We start from the raw sequence: 21,763 nt of genomic DNA, 5'->3' as shown, positions 1-21,763 counted from the left end.
ATCCAGTCCACACCGATGGCAAGCCTTCGGGAGCAACTTGGGGTTAAGTGTCTTGCCCAAGGACACATCGACTGCCGAAGCCGGGTATCGAACCACCGACCCTCTGATTGGAGAACTACCTTGCTCTCCACTACGCCACAGCCGCCCCATCACCTCCATCCCCTCAGCTGAGCGTCTCCGCCCATGTCCACACCTGGATCTCATTATCCTATTCAGCCACTTCTTCGTATACCAGTCCAGCTTCACCCTCTGTCGGATAAGAGTTAGCTATCCAGCAGTTTCTGCCTTTTAAAGTATGCCTGCCCGATGGCCTGGTTACATGGTTTGAAGGATTTACCTTTCCCCCTCAGTTTTGTGACCACAGTTAGTTTCCCCTCAACTTCTTTAAAGGATTCTGGACAGCCAGCTACAGCCTCTGAATTTGTGCTTTTAGGTCCTGTGATTTAGTCTTAACAATAATATCAAAATGAATTATAAAAATGGTCCTTTGATATCTGTTTAAGAGTGACAATTGCTAAGAAAATACATTCATATTAAATCATATTTTTAAAAATGCAATGATTGAAGATTATTAGAATTAGATATTAACTGTTTTTTCCACTTATGGCAACAGTGTGGCAATGACTTGTAGACTATCTGGAACCTTCAAAGATTTAGCTGCAAAAGACCTGACATGTCACCGTACTTCAATGAAATGGAAAATATTGGCACAATATCTACCAAAATAAGGCATTCATCATAAAAATTCTGTAAATAACCAATAAAAGTGTTAGAAAAATGGTAAATAGTCCAAACATTATTGTGCTGGCAATACATATAGTAATACAACAGTGATTAAGGTAAACAGGACTGGTACGGTTTGATGTATGAATTTAACCAGCATACAATCCATTGGCTTCTTATTAGGAACCATAAATACCGATCAATCAAACATTAGAACTGGAGACCTGCAGTCTATCAGTTAGCTGTGTTGCTGTCTCAGCCCTGTGAGTCTGCAGGGTTTGTTTCCTGATGCAGTTTAAGTCTTCCAGCAGCCATCCTGCAACACATCCCACTAATGGAGGCATATTGTGCACTGACAGTCCCCTCTGAATATTTCATCACAACCCCCTTTGAGAGTAACAGGGATCAGGAGGTAGTAGGGAAAATATGGAGGGGAGAGCAGCATCAAGGGCCAAATATGTGCTGGTCCTGTCCCTTCTCTGCTGAGAAAAGGTAGTCCTCAAACTCAAAACCTTATTCCAGTTCAGACTGGCCTTTCTACTGTTAATATGAAATCAAACATCACAACTCTGCATTTTAGTGGTTTCCATATCAAACAATGCTGATGCACTCAATTAAGTATTCAGCAAACGTACCACTGAGCAGAGAGAACTGCGAGGACTTACAGCAGCACCGTATGCTGACTCTGCTTCACTTGTACATCATATTTATTAGTATGATTTTTCCCGTAGGGTCTAAGGAATCCAAAAAAATGAGGAATGTGTAAAAATGTTTACTTTTAACGACTAACTTTCTCAATTGGCGGCGGCTATTTTCAGTTTCCTCAGATGTCTGTTCCTCAGACAAAACCTTTGATAAAAGATCAGATTGACATCTTTACCATCTTTGACTTCACATGACATACGAGGGAAGCCTCGACTATTTCTACTAAATTCACTAAATCCTATATAAAAAAAAAATAAACAGAGACACTATGTTACGGGCTGTCTTTGCTGCAGAGTTATGAAACAAATGGCACACTGCCCTCTACTGTGTGAATAGCTGTGTCATTATATGAAACACACCATGATGATTTATTATTCACAACTGCATAAAGTCAGTCAGACTAATCAAAAGTCTGAAAACTTTGTGAAATACATATTTAAATTGTATACTCTGCAGGGTCGGGTACAACTTTATCAAGACTGAGAATATGGCTTCCATGAAGTTATTTTAAGTATTTCCAGTGTGATGTGTTAGAAAAGAACATGGATGAATAGTCCTTCTTTAAAATAGTATATTACATTTGAGCTGGGTCTTTTTTTTTTTTTTTTGCTTCTCACATTGCTGAGTTAATAAACATTACTGATTTAACTGAACCTTAAATCAATCCAAAACAAATCCATCAAACAAATCATAGTCAGACAATAGTTACTGGTGTTAGTCCTTGCACTCAAAGACCTGTCAATCAATAGCAAATCATGTGTTTAGAACAGTTATTAGGCCACGATCCTGTGACATTTGTATCACAGAGTGTGTATTCATGTATACTTTGTATTAAGTTTACACTTATTCTTGTAGAAAAATATAATTTTCCATTTTTAAAGACAGACAGGCAACAGCTGTCTGGCTTTGAGTAGTTTGGTACACGTGTTCACCTGTCCGTGTTTTACACCAATCAGGAGCTTAGCAGAGCAATCAGGTTAATGTGTTTCAGCTGTATTCTACTTCTTTGCACAAGCGTTCAATCAGTGAACACAGCTGGTGACCCGAAGTGTCCAATAAAGCAATGACGTACTTTGACGAGGCCTATAAGACAGGCTGTCAAAGGCGGCGCCCTTTCCGTTACTTTGGTTTCTCTGGAGACGTGTTCAGATATACCGAGGAGAATGAACGGTGTGCCCGGTGGGAGAGCTGTCGACGGTCAGCCGCTGCAGCTGTTCAACTGCGCACACGAGGACTGTGGCGCGACTTTCACCCGACAGTGGAGACTGAAAGAGCACGAGACGGTGCACACCGGCGCGGTGAGGGAAACATGTTTAAAATGTGTTATATAAAGACACCATTATGTTAACTATAGTCTAGATGTAAGGCGTATTGGAGGTGTGGGCTGACTGGTTGCTGGATGTCCACAGCGCCCGTGTCTCTGCACCATCGCTGGCTGCGAACGTCGTTTCTCGCGGAAGTCTCACCTGAAGCGCCACATGCTTCAGCACAGAGGCGTGAAGCAATTCCAGTAAGTCAAATTCGCGCTGTTTTGCGCCTGACGCCTAAAACATTCTACCTCATTTTTAACTTTGCCTTCTGCAGATGCAAATTTGCGGACTGCACGCAGAGTTATTTCCACGCGTGCAAGCTGAAAAGACACGTGCGCTACGTCCACGGAGACAAAAACAAGTATTTCCAGGTTTGTTTTAGTACACGAATGTGTCCACGAGATGGCGCCAAAAGGCCAACTTATAACAGCAACCGTTGAAAGTCACTGCTACTGATGTTGAATAGCCAGTTTTTAAGGCTTTTGTCATTTTAACCACTTGAATTTTTTTTTTTTTTCCAGTGTCACCAGCCAAACTGCTCATTGACCTTCAAAAAACGCAGAGCGTTTAAATTGCACTTGCAGGAGCATAAAGTGCCTGCTAAGTCAAAGTATGTCTGTAGTACATCATTACATCTCAGAAAATAGGGCATAGATTTTGCTATAGTGTAAAATACCGTGGTGTAAAACCAGACCATGTAGCTGTGAGTTAATGAAATGCCCGAGATCATGAGCTGTTAAAGATTATGCACTTGCCATGTTAATTAATCAGATCTTTGACGCCTGGAGAACAGGCTCTAGCAGAGATAAATTAGTGGTTACAGGCTGAGTGGGTGTGGTCCCAGTTGACTTAGTTAAATTTATTTTTACCTCTGCCTGTCCCCGGTGGGGCACTCAGGTGTTCAAAGGACGGATGCGCTGCCACGTTCGACTCTCATATCGCCCGCAAAGCCCACGAGAAGAAGCATGCAGGTTGGTCTATTTCAATCTTAATAAGGGTCCTTTCATCTCTCACCCCTGTGGAATTCTTTAATTAAATGATGGTTGTGTTTTCATTTGCATGTAACCTTTTTGTGCATCTTCAATGACAAATTGCATGTATGGTATATGGTTCCTCAAAGGGCCCCAGAAGGGAGCAAACTAGTGTTGAACCTTTGATTTCCTGATACTCACTGGCCTTGTTTGTTTCCCTGCAGGTTACCGCTGCTCTCATGCTAACTGCCAGGTGTTTGAACACACCTGGGGGAAACTTCAGAAGCACATGGCCAAACATCCAGGTAAGTATGGATGTGTGGACATAGTACAACAGTCCTGAGTGTTGTTTTGCTTTTTTTTAAAAAAACATTTTTTAAATGTGTTGTAGTCGCGTTCACATGCCAAGCATGTAAGAAGGTGTTTAAGAAAGCGGATGCTCTGCGGAAGCACAAACGGATCCACGCTTCCCATAAGCCCGTGCTGGTTTGTCCCAGGGACGACTGCCAGGCTTACTTCTCCACGACCTTTAACCTGCAGCACCACATCCGCAAGGTGCACCTCAAGCTCCTCAAATACAAATGCTTCTTCCCCGACTGCCCACGCACGTTTGCTATGCGGGTAAGTAACATGTCTTCTATTTTTATTTGCATTCAAAGACTTGGAACTTAAATTCCCTTGAGTAATTTTCATCATGCAGAAATGCCATTTTAATATAATTTATATTCCAATTCTGACATGGCTGGGCAAAGAAAATATACAACTTGTGACAATTGTTGTAATGAACATGTCAAATCAATCTTAATTGTAATTGCATGTTAACGTTTTCATTTTGTGTTTAATTTAGTTTCAATATGTGTATTACATTATGGCTTTGTTCTATTCCACAGGAGAGTATGACCAGACACCTGCTTCGCCATGACCCAAGTGCCACCAACCTGAAGGTACGTCTGATGCCATTATCCAACAGTGCAGATGTGGACGAAAGCACCACACAGCAGTGAGCTCTTAAGCTATCTGGCAAGGGGACTACTGATTTTGGACTTTTCTCTAAACCTGTTGAAATCTAACTCCTGTGATTCTGGCCAACTGAAGCTTGAGGGAGTTGGAGGTTTACATGGTTATGTGTCAAAGCATAGAACATCTCTACTATTTAGGCGTTTTCAATTGATATGTTGTATCAAACTGCAAAAACGGACATTGTTCCAAAAACTTCTCTCCTAAATTATCATTTATCGCAACAGAAACGTCAGCGGCCAAAGAAGTCCTGGCAGAAGCGCTTGGATGGACACCATCTGCCCCTGGTGGAGGAAAACTTGCGTGGCCTCTTCGCCCTGCGCATGCGGATCTCACGACGTGCCAAGGTGGAAGCAAACCTCACAGGCCTCTTCAATGAGCGCAAGATTCCTCATTATGTCGACCCAGAAGTCAACCTGCGCAATCTGTTTGGTATCAAACGGCCCCACCCTTTGGAGGAGAAGCCTGCGGTCCTACCAGTAAACGGTTAAATAAAATGTATCCAGACCAGCAGGGTATTTTGACTGTTAAGTGACCTTCCTGAAATTTGTGCAGGCTTTAAGTTGTACTATTTTTCTTAAATGTTTGAGAATTGGGTCTCTTTGGTTGAGTTTTTCTAATGTAGCTGACTTACATTTAACAATTTGAATTTCAAAGTCATTATTTGAATGTCACTTGACACATTGTATAAGCTGTCAAGCTTTTGAGAATTTCAAAGAATGAATTCTAGTTCTTGAAGACAAAAGGTCTGAAGTGAAATACTTATTTTGTAACCTGAATTTTGACCCAATAAAGTGAGTTACATTTTGATCAAAGTGGCCTTTTTTCTTTTTCACCTTAATTCAAGTGTTCCTTTAAACAATGCTGGAGGTCTGCCCATCAGTAGCAGCTGCTGGAGAGGAGTCGTCTTCAGGACGAAAGATTTGTTTGCTCAGTCTTGCAATGGAAAGATCATCTAATTGTTTGCCCCACTCGAACAGCTGTTCTACTTCAGCGTCTATCTTTTGATCTAGCTTTGGCCTCACATATTGGTTGACATTTGCTGAACATGTTGGAGCTCATTAAGTATGGACAAAAGGCCTTGCACATGAGTAAGAGCTGAGTCACAGAAAGCTTGTCAGTTTTGGGGGTGGATGAGACTTTTGAGCACAACATACACTATCAGCTGTCAAATCTGTTCAACTGAGGTGAAGCTGTTGCAGTTAAGATTCTAGCCTCATGAACATTCAAGATAAAGGGAATGGTGGTGTGTGTGTGTAATTGAATAACTGTAACCACTTAGAAAGCCCATTAGACTTAGACAATTTTAATTAGTTATCCATACTCTGAATTGTTTGATCAATAGTGATGGATTTCTGTGTTTTGTTTGGCAGTGGAGGAAACTACTAATTCACAGGTGATCAGACAATTTAAGTGGCAAACTATAAAATTGCTCCCCCAACAAGTAAAATACCTGCATTCAAAACTACTTTCATAAAAGCACAGAAGTAGCTGTTATCAGATACATGTACATAAGAAAAGTAAGAGGATCCACTGCAAAGAAAAAACGACAGGGGCTCTTAACATTTGATCCATTCTTTACTATGTATACAGCATTTTATTGTTGACAGATGTGGAGCTGATTTTAGCTTTCATGCACTATTGGGTGATTTTGTTACACTATTATACTGCATAGTATTGTATATGCTAATTTGGGGTATTTTAAATCTAAAAGTGTAAAGCTGTGAAGTGGAGTAAAAACGTAAAATATCTCCCTCTGCATACACACATTAGTGGCGTAGAAGTAACATAAGCATAGTTAAAATAACGTTACTCAAGTATCAGAATTGCAAGTACAGTAACGCTACTCGACGTAACGTTTAAACGCATAAGGAGCAACAACGTTACGCTGACGTTTGGATATATAAAGTTGCAGGTGGAGACAGACATTTGCGGGAAAACACATTTTTAACTAATTAAATTATAACTAATTATAATGACTAACAGTAACAATATAGTGAAATAGCATGTATCTTGATAGTAGTTAAAGCGCCACGCACCTCTCTTCTTCGTCTTTCGTTTTACTAACACGCACCGAGAGGCACCGTAGAAGAAGAAGACATTGAGGCGGTGGAGCTAGCAACTACATTCTGACAGATGTTCTGTAATTATGTGAACAAGATTGCAGTACATATGACCCAGTTACATTAAAAAATGCCAGACAATTGTGAAAAATGTTTTGTTTTATCAGACCAAAATGCAAATAATCAGTTTACAATTATCTAAAACAGAAAGAAGCAGTAAATTATCCCATTGGAGAAACTGGAAACAGATCTTTTTTTGGTTTGTATTTGGTTTAAAAAATGTTTTGATAATAAATAAATTATACAAATAGTTTCTAATTCATTTTCTGTTGAGGGACTAATTGATTAATCGACTTATCCTTGCAGGTTTACTTTGATGCCAGGAAAGAACATTAAACATGCTTGTTAGAGTAACGTGTATCACATTTTGCAGTCGTTTAGATGAATAATGAAAAATTAGGCCTTATTAATGGAAGCCTTGTTTTCCGAATGTAAAGAGGAACGTAAAGGGTTCCTTTTTAGTTCCAGTTGTTTTGTAAAACGGCTCCCTTTTGTGTTAAACAATTAGTTTTTTTTATTGTCTAGTACATTAGAGGAAGGCAGAGTCCATTTAAAAGTTTCTGCTAAGTTCTGTAACAGCTTGTCAGTTTCAATTCAATTCAATTCAGTTTATTTTGTATAGCCCAGAATCACAAATTACAAATTTGCCTCAGAGGGCTTTACAATCTGTACACATGCGACATCCTCTGTCCCGGAACCCTCACATCGGCACAGGAAAGACTCCCCTAAAAAACCCCTTGAACAGGGAGAAAAAAGGAAGAAACCTATGGGAGAACGACAGAGGAGGGATCCTTCTCCCAGGATGGACAGAATGCAATAGATGTCATGTGTACAGAATGAACAGCATAACAGAGATACAACACATTCAATGTTTATGACATAAATGATTCATATAATAGAAGTAGTAAGCAGAGTAACGAAAGAAAAAATTAAGACTACTTATAATAACAGCAGCAATTATTATAGTAGGATAAACAAATACGTTTGTATTCAGACAGTGTCTTCACTGCTGTGTTTTTTCTTTGCTTTTACAAAAGTCATTCTCCTGGCTTCCTTCCTTCCTTCACTAGCTGCTGCTCTGCCTCTTTAGGTACCGTACATTAACATATCCTACACCCTACAACAGCTGATATCTGTCCAACTGGAGGGTCTGAGAAAAGCTACACACGACAGAAACACATGCTTCAACAGCTGCCAGGGTCGGTTGCATGCATAATTATCTTAGATGTAATTATCGTACATCTCGCTCCTTTGTAAAAATCAAAAGTGCTGATTAAAAGCATTAATCACATACAGAGTGCTCTCTGTTTGCATTGCATTGTAGCTTGGCTTTCAAAGTCAACATTCAGCTGAGCAGGTATTTAAAAAGGGTGGTGTTGTTTCTATGGCAAAGCAACAAAGTGAACAAGGTTTTCTTAAATCTTCTTGAATCTGTTCTGTTGATTATCTCGTTAATGGGGTTTTTAGAATAAATGGGACCAGATCGTGTTTGCAGGTGTTCAGCAGGTGTGGAAAGCACTCGAGTGATTAGATGTTCCTTGTTGACTGCAGAGTTGTTTTCCACTGGTGCCATGAAGTCCCATAAGAGGGATAGCACTGATTTGCATCAAAGGAGCCAAGCACTGGACTCGTACCAGCAACAACAGTGAACTGAATCACATACAGTTAACAACAAGCCTCACTATCAGCCTCTGACTCTCCAAAAGGCCATGCCAATTATCCACATAGTGAGCATGACCTTTGGTGTAACATGCCAAGCTCGGTTTTTGCAACATGTGCATCACAGAGCAGCACAAAGGAAAAGTCAAAACAATACCCTCACAGCATGGGAGACTGGGACATTCTTTCTACATTCATGGTTGCCTGAGTAGCTCTAAGAAAACTTTTGGTAAATGATTTTGAATAGTTTTATTAATAAGGTGAACCATAAATGGCAAAGAGAGAGAAAGAGATTTGTTTGAATCAATCAGTTGATAATGACAGGGACAAATTACGTTTTTATTTCCTGGAGATATCAAAACAAATATTTTTGGTAATCATATATTTTTTTATTTTCATAATGCTGTACTATACCTTGAAGTTTTTTCTGGCGACCCACTTTTAAAAAATGACAAACCATTGCGATCCAAATCCCACAGGCCTTTTCTATAGATTGTGAAAAAAGAATACATTTTTGAGTAAATGAATGTTCCTGGCCATTTTTACTGTCTTTTCTGCATCACCTTATATCATCTTGAACAGGTAAACCGGCCATTTCAAAGAGATGACAGTTTGATCATTCAAAACTTCATTTCATGCATGTGTTATTGAAAACATATATACATGTTAAATTCTTTATAAATAAGACCAAATTACTTAATTTAGGTGGAGATAACAAGTCTCATTTTTATAATTTCCTCTCATCAGTAAAACAAACTGTTACTGTTACATAACAGACTAAAATAAATTCTTCAAATGTATTTTCCAACCCTATTAAAATCTCCTGCGACCCACATGTGGGTCTCTACCCACGTGTCTCATAATGACTATTGTAGCTAAAGTTTGACAAAACGGAAACTTTCATTGCAAATCTCAAGCTACCTGGCAAATCCACCGTGGACACGTCACCATCTTTAATGCCAAAGCTGCAATGGCTTTGGATTGCTAATGTTGGATGTTTATTTACAGGAATGGATAACTAGTTTGTAAAATAAAGGAAAAGCCTCAATATTCACCGTGCACACAATTTTTGCAAATGGTCAAACTTTGTCTTAATCTGCTGGTGGCTCCAAAATCTGTAAAAGACAGGGGATTTAATATTGAAAATTAAAGTGTATCTGTTAAATTGGGTCCCTTTGGAATACGGCTGATAAAAGAGTCATGTCTATTTATCTTTGCAGCTTTAATTGTAGAGATATATTCCCAGTTTGTTTTTCCCACTCAAGGGCAAACATGCACCAATAAAACACTTGAACCACCTTGATTCTGTTGTGAATCATTTTTATCCCAATGACGACAGCTTCTCGATAAAAATTGCCTCGACATACAGGAACAAGTAATAGCCAAGTGGCTCATCGAGCAACAGAATGATTCAGCTGATGTCTTCACCAAAGTAAATAACAGCACTTTTTGCTTTTACCAATAATGCAACACTGGAGCTCTGTCTCTGTAATACTTTTACAGATCTTTCAGGGCGATGTAGATGGCTGGTTCTTTGTTGTGACCCAACTATAAAAAAAACTTGCATTGCATTGGTTTGGCAGATGCTTAAAATCCAGCCTCCATAAAAACAATTACTGTAATTCATTAAAACCATTAGAGCATTTCTCCCAAACAAAAAAACTAAGAAGACATGTTTTTATTATAGATGTGCTACTAAATATTACATATCTGAAGCTTTTATGTGCTACTGCAACCTTAGTTATTTCTGAGAACATTTCTGATGTAGTTTGTGGTCTTCCTATTTTTTCACCCTTTTATCAATAAAGTCTTATCCATTAATCCACACAGAGGGAAATTGTCTAATTTCAGTAGTAACCTACATTTGTCTTCTCAAGTCTCATTCACAGAACATACAGGAGAAACAAAATCAGGCAGTCAAAGAAGGAGTAAAAATGTTGCTTGAGAAAATCTGGAAACAAGGAGATAAATCCAAGTAGGTTAACCATACATCCGTCATGCCCTGATTTAGCCTGCTTCCTCCAGAATAGATGACCCAAAACCTCTTCTACCCTCCCATTTCTCCCTTTTCCCATGGCCCTGTTTGAGGAGAGCTTTCTGCAGCTGTAACACAACTACATGCCTGCTTAACTGACAGGATTAACAGAATAAGCTTAAAAAACTGCTGGGCCAAAAATAAATCAAAGGACAACGTCAGAAGTGAAATATGACTGTGTCACTTTAAAATTATAATAGAAATAAGTATTGTACATATTTTCAAAAGTGTTACATTCTTCAGGCGTTTTCCTTGAAAACTTTAATGAGTCTGGACAATAGCAAGGACACTGTCACAGGAAAACAAATCATGGAGCTTTTCTTGACCTAAGCTGACAGAAGTTTTGTGCCAGGACTGATGGTGGAAGATGGGTTTAAAATATAGATAAATGAAGATCAAAAAATCATGAGCAACTTGTGTTTGAAATATTGGCCTACAGCTAGCAGCTCTGTGAGGTTTTATAGGCACAGCAGTGCTTTTAACTACATGCTTATGTCTGAATGCTCTCGATGACAGTGCTAACATGCCAATAAGCAGGTATATATTTACCATGTTCACCATCCTGTTAACATGGTAAACATTTGCTAATGAGGCTGATGGAAATGTCATTAGTTTCAAAGTTTAGTCATAAAGCAAAGACAAATTGGAATTTTGACCAGATAAATGTCAGAGGATCAGCTAAATTCATCCAATAGTTGTTGAGATAATTTAGTCTGGACCAAAGTAGTGGACCGAACAACTGACTCCAGAGCTGCATACTGTTCGCACAGCTGAAAAGTAAATTAGGATTTTAGGGATGAAAATTAAGCTTTTAACCTCTGAATTTTAAATTAAGCACAGATGAGACACCTTGTATTGGAACAGTAAAATGAATCTCAACATCAGATACCAACGACCTGTTGCATTATTCTATAAGGACGTCTTCTCCTGCCTGCCAACACACCAACATGACCTTACAGTCCTTCAAATTAACCCCATACTTCCCTCAGTCCTCATCTCTGACCTTCTAGCATACTTATTGCAGGAGTGTGCTCAAGCAATCACGCCATTGCCTCTTACCTCACCAAGCTTTTCTCTAGATGATTGTGTATTCCGTCCTGAATGTTTGAACAGTCTGAAAGGGCCAGTTTTGTCTCCCCCGTTTTGTTTGCTTGCCTGCCATCAGTCAAAGTTAATGATGCTGTAAATTCATGACACACATACAATTTAGCTATTGAGCAAAAAGCAGCAGAGAGTGACTTCAGACAGACACAGATAGTGGTCTGGTGTATCTTTATCCATGCTGGCAAAATTAATTTGGTTCACAGGACTGACTATCCAACCAGGAGGTCCCAGTTCCTTGGAAACTGGAGCAGACACAGCAGTGGCCAGAACGCTGAAAGTCATCCAAAGAAGCGTCGATTGGTAGTGTCTGTTTAACCGCGCCTTTGGATTTGTGTCAGGAGCTGTGAATTCAGGGAAAAAGCATTTCCCTCGGCTGGACCACTTGTTTTTCCTCTCATCTCTTATTGTAAACGCCCCTCAGTGACCTACCATTAGCAGTAGGCTGTTTATCATCTTTTCTTGTTCATTAAAACCTGGCTCATCAAAGCTCTCCTTTCCTTCGCTGCTGTTTGTTTCTCTCTCTGTCTCCTGTTGGGGTACTTTTCATGGCAAAATATTCACTTACAATTTGTCCAGGGGTACCTTTGTTTGCATCTGCAAATTGTAATCCTTGCAGTGGAGAGCATAATAAGGTGAGCGTGTTTCTCCGTCTCAGGCAGAGACAGGGACAATGGTTATTTATATATTTCTTTGAATAATAAATGGCCTTGTGTCTCGCAATGGAGCAGTTTATATAGTGGGATAGGCGGTAGCTCTGCAGCACCAAATTTAAATGAAACTGAATTGCAGTGAGTCACATGCCCACAGGTTGACAACGGATTAATGGTGCGGGTAAAGAAAACCTGCATCTTCCCTTCACTGTGACAATCATTTGCATAATACAGTCATGCCTGCAAAAAGATTTTCTGAAAATTAGACACTGACGAGATTTATCGTGGCAGACTATATTAGAGTCATTTTGATCAGATTAGATGTGATCTGTGTTGCCTGAGATGAGACATGATTACCAGAGATGATAATTTAGGGTTGATTGCACTTCCTTTTGTTGAAATCACAACATCCAACATCCCTCATTTCCTCATATTCACCTTTACGGCTTCAATCAATCAAAGACTGGCTACTGATAAGTACCTTGTGCTCCAGTCATGCCTCACCAGTAATTAAAAGTCCTGCAAGGAAGCAATCAGGGAATGTGATATCTACTTTGTTTTACAACATCTTGAAATTACCTGCCAAAAATTCTGGCCATTACAATAATTTATCAAAGCTGCCAAATAGTGAGAACCAGATTAAATCGACCTTGATGCACAACATATCTTTCTCTTTCTCCTGGTTATATTCAGTTATCATTAGCTGAAGTTTGAGTGTCTATGTGTCTGACTATGTGTGACGTGCAAAGATTTGCTAATTGATTTTAAACTGCTGTTTAATCATTGTAAAGGAAAATGCACACAGAGCAGCGGGTGGGCCAGTGTTCAATTACCAGCCATGTAATCCCGTAATGATTAGTTTACATGAGCTCAACAGCATGAGAGGAGAAAAAGGCTACAATAACATGGAACAGTAGTCCAAGAGAAGTCTGCTTTATATATTTTATGCAAGTCTGGATGGAAGAAACTTAATAGCAAAAGTAATTCCACAGGGATCAAATGAAGTTAAGTAGGAAAGTAGGAGAACTAGGAAAACATAAAAAAGAAGATAGTAACTACTTGAAAAAATCTTAGATTGTATACTTTTTGGGCTTACAAATGTATTTTCCCAAAGCCCTTATGCAGCAAATGGAATCTCCATGTTGTTATGTTAATATGAGTATGGCATGCTTTAATTCTTTTCTTTGAGAAATATAGGCGCTCAAATGGGAATATTAAATCAAGATGGTGATAGATTTCAAACCAAATAAATATCTAACAAAACAACACCAATGTGGAGAATAAACTGTCAAGCTCAACAATTTAAAGATATGGGTTGACATTTTGTGCAACTCTTGCTTGCTGCCAGAGTTGAATGTGAAACTATTCAATTAATATTGTTGTAATTCAGGTATATCATCCTTATCCATGGTTAAGAAAATGTCCTTTTGATAATCAGTGTGGAAATGTAATGGAGTAAATAGATGTCTTGATGGCTGTAATGTAAATGATACGTCTACACATGAGAAAGAAAATAGTGTGAAGACTGAGATTCAGAGTCCTTTTTCTTCGTCTTCTTCAACAGGCGCTCACACAGTTTCATTTCATCTATCCAATAAAGGTCAGCTGGGTAGAGAGAAGAATGACGTGAGTTGTTCACTATAACAACTCATCAGTGTGTGTGTGTGTGTGTGTGTGTGTGTGTGTGTGTGTGTGTGTGTGTGTGTGTGTGTGTGTGTGTGTGTGTGTGTGTGTGTGTGTGTGTGTGTATACAACTAACGATGCCTTTGACTGCAATCTCTTGGGGGAGAGAGAGAGAAAGAAGAGCAACAAGAAAGTGATAGAGAGGGGATCAGTGGAGCAGTTGAAGCTTATGGTTCATTAATAGGGCATATCGTCCCGTTTGTATGTGTATAGGGGGAGGAGGGGGGTTGGGTGGGACGTGTTTAACAAATGTAGGGCAATCACTGAGTCACAGGAGCGTGGCGTCCATGTAAGTTTACCTCTAATCAGCGCTGATCAGGGGCAGAGCACACAGGGTGAGATGAGACAGTGAAGAAGACTGATGAGTCAGCAGCCTGTTTGAGGCATCAGTCACCATTACTGACTGAGTGCTGAATCACAGTCAGCCCAACATCTCCTGGTATAATTTTCCACGAAGGGATGGTGAAGCTGCCCTGGCTATCTGCCTCCTCGCCTGTCAGTCACTTCTAATCATCACATGTGTAACAACCTCTGACTCCAGTCTGGCCATGGAGGGAGTGATCGACCCGGCGACCTGTCTGTCTTTCTGTCTGTCTTTCTGTCTGCCTGAGTGCCTGTCCAACTTGTCAACCAGCATGATTTATTGTTGACATTCAAGCCTTTGCTCTGCTGCTAAGAAACATTCACAGCCAGCCTTCTCAGAGATGCCAGGAAACACCTTGAATCTTATTAAAAGAATAAATATATTTTTTAGAAACATCATTATGGTTATTGATTAGTGCTCCATACATATATTTTATATATATATATTTTAGCATAATTTTTAGGCATGCTGTTGTCATGGCTCTAGGGATGGCAATGTTGGTCTGGCAGTTGGCCCACCACCACTTTGGTCCAGAATGAAATATCTCAGAGATTGATTGCCATGAAATTATGCCCAGAAACTCATGGTCCCTAGAGGAAGAATCCTATACTGACTTTGGCTGGTAATCAGCTGGTAATTGTCATATTTGTGGAATTCTCTCATTACTCTTCTATCAAACTGGAATTATATTTAAAATACCTTATATTCCTGCTACAATGTGAAAACGTTTCAACAGCAGATAAATGGGAACCAACAGATACTTATCATAATGATGTAACTGAAACTAACATTGAACTAAACTCCTATAAATCTTCGATCTCACTGTGCGCATGTTCCTGAATCAAGAAACAAATAATGAAATGTCCAATACTGCACTCCAATTCAGTGTGCAAGCATCTTGTCTGAAATGTCTTTAGAGAATACAATAACACACATGGAATGTAGTGTAATTATTTAGCTTTAGAGCTGCTCAATTAGTTATTTTTAAGATAGTTACCAGTAGTTGCTAAACGTGATGTATGCTCAACTGTAAGCGCTCTGAGCACCTAAGCAACACATGAATGATGATGTTTATATTCTTCTTCTCTCTTAAAAGCAAAGTTGACCAGAGGTCCGACCTCCACCAAAACCCAGTTTATCCTTCTGATGGCTCTCTGCTGCTTCGTCACACAGCACTCCTTAATCCCTGATTTACATGCCCACGCTGCAGGAAAGACAGAGGAATCATGTCTCAAGTTTTGTTTTGAAGTGGTAAGCGAGATAAAATGAGGACCACAGATTGTCTCTATAGCTCACTCACCACTTTAAAAAAAAAAACTTGTTAACGCTGCATGGATTTATGTTCTATCATACCAAATGTGTTCTTTCGGGAGTGTAAACACTATATTCACCTTGAGCTTTTTCTGCTGTGTGTTTTATTTGTTTTATTAAACAAGACTCCTTTTAGTCTCCCTTTTTTATCTTCTCTTCTGTTATGTCTAATACAGGGAGAGGAAACAGGAGTGTAACTGAAATAGCGGGAATGTAAAAGAAGAATACACTTTAACCCTGCCCCTCTGCCATCTGTAAACCACAAATGCAGTATGTGAAAGCATCATTAACTTAATCATAAGTTGTTTTTGTCTTCATTTCACACTATTCTCTATATTTATTTATGAGTGTGTGGTAGCATGATGTAAATAGACAAATTATTGCACTGCATCTGTTCCTGTGTGGGCAAAGTAGAAAGGGTAATAGTATGTTGTTCTCACAGCTGAAGAAATAATTATTCATGTTTCTGTCAGCCAATCAGTGACAGGTCTGTACGTTTGTGTGAGTGTGTATATGTGTGTATTTAAGCAACCTGTGATTACCTCTATTCTTAGAGACACTATTCATTTAATCACCCCTATTTTTGCAATTGGATTCCCCCGTCAGTGGCCTTTGTCATGATTTGCTTTGCTTTGATAATCGCTCGCTTCTGTAGAAACAGAAAGTGTGAAAATTGCATTATGAAAAGAAACACCAAGAAGGGGAAAGAGTGTGCGTATGTGTGTTTGTGTTGGAGGAGGGGGTGGATTTAAATCTGTTTTGCTCAAGATTTGGAAGGGGAAATGGTAAACAAATGTGTGACTTTTCCCACATGAGACACCGCTCATTGTAATTTTCATTTATTTATTTATTGCAGTTTACACGGCTGTGATTTGTGAATAGGAGGGATTAGGTTTCGTTTTTTATTTAGGTTTTGTCTATTCTGTATCTGATACAGATTAGCATTTCTTCTAATTAAATCCATTTTTTTATTTTTATAAAGAGGTAAAGATAGGCAGTCTATAAACCTTTGCTAATTCTGGAGGAGAAGATGTTCTGCTTTAGTGAGCTACTCACTCACAGCTGTCGAGCAAAACTAGTTTTAGTTTTCTCTTGCTCCTCATATTTCTGTTCCACACCCAAACCAAACTGGAACCTACAGCACAAACATTTTAATGTGAACTTAAATGAAACACGCAGATGAGAGATATAAAGCCGAGGAATACAATGTTCAGAGCAGCAGCTGATGTTCTCTCCGTCTCTCTCTCCGTCTCTCTCTCTCTCTTTTCACCCGTCTCTATTGATGTTATGGCTCTCTGTTCACCTGGACCGGGGCAGAAGGGCGCAGAGGCTGTTAGTCCCGACACTTGCTTGGAGGCACAGCAAAAGGTCATGAGACGTAACAATAGCAGCAGGGGACATTCTGAATAATGACAGTAGACATTTATTATACAGGAGCACAAACGAAATCCCTGCAGGGTTTTTTGCAGGGTAAGCCAGGTATGACACTGGACCAGATTTCAGAAATAACCACATTTACACCAAGCCTTAATTGTCCCCCTCCTGTCGCTTTACTATCTCAGAAAGTCTACGTCATGGCCGAGCTGAGCTGGAGCAGCCAGCAGAAATGAGGAATTATTAATAGGCAATTTTACTTTCAGTAGCTTCCCCACCTCCTCTGATATTTCTCCATAATCAAATCAGGCGAGGCGAGTCCAGATAGAGCCTCCTTACAATACCTTTAATCATAAGTAATGTCAAAACAAGAGCTGGAAAGAAGAGAAAAAGGACAGTCATTCCCTAGTTTGCCTCTCTCTAGAGAGAGAGAGAGAGAGAGAGAGAGAGAGATAGAAACTCAGAGCCAGACTGATTCAAGAAAGAGAGACATTGGCATGAATGCATGCACTGACATAAACTGATGGGAGAGGGACAGAAAGAGAGACAGAGCCAGGAGATTACAGTAAGTAAGGCACTGAAAGACAGGAAGAGTCTGCATCAAGGTGAGAGTAAGAAAAGAGACAGTGGGTGATTGAGTGAGGCAGATGGAGCCAGAAAAATGAAATGAGAGGATTAGAAGAGGGAGAGAAAGATGGAGCTGTTCAACACACTCCTCCAGATTGGCAAAGTTTCATCAACTTCAGAAGAGTCACCGTGCTTTGAGTCACAGCAGATGGGAAGCACGGTCGAGTGTTAATAGAGGTATAGCAGCCACTGTTGGTGGCCGAAACTCAGCTGCTACATCAACCAACCGAAGATCCCTTCCAGCCCTTCTGTCAAGATGCCGGCTATTGTTAAGCTGGTGTCAAAACAAAGCCAATTTTATAGCCAAATATCAAACATTATGCACGAGCAGAGTTGGCTTACAAGTTACAAGTAAAATGTTTAGCCAAAAATGCTAAATGTTGCCATAGTTTCTTCTCTGTAATGTCAAAATATTAGTTTCATGTCATAATGTTCACTAATTCTTCAGAACTCCAAAAAATGCAGAAAAAATTATTTCAACATCCGTCAGCAGCCAAATCTAAATATTCTGAGGCTAACACAGCACTGTACATGGCAACGATGTCCTATGTGTTTACATTTAAAAGTACAAGTTAATATTAGGAATGCAAAACCGAACTGTTAATAAACGAACTGATCAGTGACGTACAGGGTAAACCGTGGGCTTGTTGAACCGTTGCTCTACTAACACAGATCTGCTAATTATTTGATGAGGTACCAGAGACTATCAATCAATCACTTACTCTACCTATGTATGTATTTTTGCAGTTTGAGCACATTGGGAATGGTTCTGTACTTCTTCTTCCTAATATGCAAAATAAAACAAACCAAAACCGAAACTATTCGCAAAAAACTCAATACAAACCAAACCATGGGCTTGTTCAACCTTTGCACCACGAGTTCACGTGACGCAAAACAGCAACAGCTCTGCTTCAACTGTGACTTATAATGAAAACCAATTGGAGGAACACACCTTTAAAATGTTTAAAAATGGAAACCAATAAAAAATGCAGCCAAGCAATCTTCCGTCTGGTGTATCATCCTGTACAGGTTATAGGCCTAATAATAAGAAATAAAAGACAAAAAGGTTAAATTAATCTTCAGACCCTTATTTGAGTTCTTTAGGTTTGTGTGAAGTTCATCTCTTCACATAAGCTTGGACATGAAAACAGATTGAGTCATCATCCACATCAACAAGAGAATGAACAGGTGCATGTAGACTTTCAACAACAGATTATTGTCAATTCTGGTGTAAATAGGATTTTCTCTTTTTAGGCAAGCAGTTTTGCTTCAGGGTGATTGGCTAATGAAACATAACCTGCACTCTTGAGAATGAATTGCAGTATTCAGCGGTCAATTTTCACCGTTGAGTGACTGAATGAATTGACTACGTTTTCATTTTTGTTCCAAATAAAACAAAATTATTAAAACCAATCAGTGTTGGTTTCATTTATTCGACAGGTTTTTGTTTGCTAAAAATGTCATCACTTTTCCTCTGGTGTATGTAGCTTGGGGTGATTAAATAAAAAGGTCTGAATCACTCTACTTCCAGCAGTGCCATTTCATGATATTTATGTTGCCACGTTTTTTTCAGCATCATTTTAGGCGTTCCTCTGTGCACAGCAATGTTTGTTTGTGGATGGGGGATGGTGCATTATGCATGAATGGCACTAAAACTACCCATTAAAGTGGACTTATTAAGGAGCTCCCTGCTATCTTTCAGGCATTGAATATGATTACAGATGCAGAAAAACACAAACTGTCATGCAGACCTACGTACGTGATCAACAGCATTCACGCCTGCCTGAGGATCTTCAAAGTGTCAGTGTGCAAACCATGTCGTCTGTGTACACGGAAACGGCAGAGACTGTTTCGTAAATATCTTTTAATGAGGTTTGTGGCCAACCCATGACTCTGCCTTAGGATACATCCAAACACATATTAAACATTTTGAATTCCCAAAGGTGTGAACATGTGATGCTACATAAAACTAGGCACAATGCAAAATAGCAAGTTTACATGGGCAAAAATCCAGTTCTTATCTGATGCCATTTTCCTCCAGGATGGTTTTAGTGTTCATGCTGCTGTGTAATTCTCAGTTATTTTATATATTTTATGACTTTAGAACCATCTGAAGTACAACAAGCCATCACACTTTTCCCCAAAGAGCTTCAGGGTGACGTGAATTTGCAGGTATTATTGAATATGGCAGCTATCACTATGAAGGAGATACCTCAACAAAAAGGATTAACGACACAAAATAAAGTGCTTTTCTTGTTATTACAAGAAGAGAAACCTATTGCTCACAGTCTCTAATGGCTTTCACATAAAATAAATATAGACGATAGAAGGTCATATTAGCTAGATCTCTGTGCTCAGAGAGGAAACATACGGGTTAAATTGTTTCATCATTTGTCCTGCCATAATTATACGGATGCATTCTGTGCTTCAAACCAACATTTTTGTGACATAGTGGGTGTATTCTCTCTCTGGCACATTATGTTCTTTTAAAGAATGCATCGAATTTGTTAAAGAAGTAATGAATGAATGAATTGATGGTCTAAACTATCAAAAGTGCACCTCTGGACACTACAAAAAAAAATGCCTCTGCTATTTTAGGTCATAACTAAACAGCGGCATCAATAAAGAGAGGACGAGAGAGGTCAAACGGAGAGCAGAAGATGAAGATGACAGGCTGACATTTTATCAATGATGACTGGTGCACTCATGGGCATAACACTACCTGCATGCACACACTGAATCACAATGTTTCGACACTGATGTCATTCCTCTCACTTCACCTCCTCCTCCCCCCCTTCTCCTGTGTCTTCCTCCAAGCTGTCAGTGTAACGCAGACTCCTTGTCATGGTCAGAAGATCCCCATTGTGTTGTTTTTCTGGCAGACTGGCCTCGGTTTATTTCCCACTGTTCCAGCTCTATTAAAGTCATGTAATAATGCTGTGCAACATTTGCAACACCCGCAGCAGCTCTTCGGCAGCTTTTTATGTCCGTCAAGCTCCTTTATGTGAGAACAGGGGAACAGCAACTGCCACTTCTACACTTTTGATTTCTCCTGCATCATCTTAGCTTCAAACAATAAGACAACAGATTTATAATGACCGCGGTTTCTGAGATATCAATAAGATACTTTACACCAAAATCTATTCCTGTATGGATATGCCGTTAGTCAAAAAGAAAAGGCAAGGAAACACTTTCAGTAAATTCCTGGTAGTTAAGTTCCTGTAGAAAATCTGCCCTTTTGTCTGCTGATTCATGCTCTCTAACCAGAAATTTAAAATATGCTGTCACATATTTTTTGTACCATATTTTCATTGTTATTTTTTTTTCTACTATACTGAAAAAGTCAGATGGGAAAAGTTTTTGAGTTTCCTGTGAAAAGATCCCCAGAGCCTTCAATTTCCCTTTGAAAATCTTCTCATTTCTTAACTCTCAAGTTGGCAAGTGCAGTTATAACTCAGCCTGACACTGCTGAGGATTTTCAGATTGTGTCACCTCCTTTCATCTTCTTCTCCTCTCTGCCTGGATGGGAGCAGCTTTCTCTGACTGGCAGTGGTAGTCCTTGGCCGGGTGCCTCATGTTGGTATCCTGAAGGTGATATGTGTCCCCAGGCCAAAGACCCTGACATGAGCAGAAAGGGATGAAACATACGGAGTGGGCAGAAACAAGAAAAGGACACTGACAGAGGCATCATGTTCCTATGACAGGACTCAGCCTCCTCCCACATCTTTTTGATTGAGAGAAACTAAATGTGAACAGCCATCTGGCAAGCATATTTAAAGCATTTTTACATCGATTTTTGTATTGGAAAGATAAAACTAGACTTCTGAGAAACAGTGCCTTTCTAAAAGTGGGACATCTGCGTAACTGTACACTAAACCGTCCATTCAACCGGAAACAATGTGTTCATCAGGTTCCAGCGCTTTGCAGAAGTGTGTGTTTTTCGTCCAGTGTATCTGTGTTTGGTTTAAGTCACTCAGGACTGGTTGAAGAGGCTACGGCAGCCGTTTTGCTGAGGGCAGGGTAGTGGAGGGGTGATGGTGATCGTCTCAGACGAGTGCCTCCCAGGGGAAAGTAGAAGAGGAAGGATGGGGATGCGAGCACAGAGGC

General features: G+C 39.6%; 1 protein-coding gene across 1 annotated transcript; it reads left to right on the top strand.

Moving 5' to 3' along the window:
• Window positions 1-2,506: 2,506 nt before the first annotated feature.
• On the top strand, window positions 2,507-5,503 carry 42sp43 (P43 5S RNA-binding protein). The gene is made up of 9 exons (XM_054607462.1): window positions 2,507-2,726; window positions 2,838-2,938; window positions 3,013-3,109; window positions 3,260-3,348; window positions 3,636-3,709; window positions 3,934-4,014; window positions 4,101-4,330; window positions 4,600-4,653; window positions 4,954-5,503. The coding sequence occupies exons 1-9, from the start codon at window positions 2,592-2,594 to the stop codon at window positions 5,215-5,217; spliced, it is 1,125 nt and encodes a 374-aa protein (XP_054463437.1). The 5' UTR covers window positions 2,507-2,591; the 3' UTR covers window positions 5,218-5,503.
• The last annotated feature ends 16,260 nt before the right edge of the window (window positions 5,504-21,763 follow it).

The sequence above is a fragment of the Anoplopoma fimbria genome, chromosome 11, assembly GCF_027596085.1.
Source record: "Anoplopoma fimbria isolate UVic2021 breed Golden Eagle Sablefish chromosome 11, Afim_UVic_2022, whole genome shotgun sequence".
NCBI classification, from domain to species: Eukaryota; Metazoa; Chordata; class Actinopteri; order Perciformes; family Anoplopomatidae; genus Anoplopoma; species Anoplopoma fimbria.
The sequence above is the reverse complement of the archived record's forward strand: the minus strand, read 5'-3'. Positions and strand labels throughout refer to the sequence as shown.

Excerpts from the sequence above, each read along its gene's own strand:
- 42sp43 (XM_054607462.1), top strand. The coding sequence starts at position 2,592 with ATGAACGGTGTGCCCGGTGGGAGAGCTGTCGACGGTCAGCCGCTGCAG. Across the intron at positions 3,710-3,933 it reads CCACGAGAAGAAGCATGCAG|GTTACCGCTGCTCTCATGCT; the intron begins GTTGGTCTATTT and ends GTTTCCCTGCAG. Across the intron at positions 4,015-4,100 it reads GCACATGGCCAAACATCCAG|TCGCGTTCACATGCCAAGCA; the intron begins GTAAGTATGGAT and ends AATGTGTTGTAG.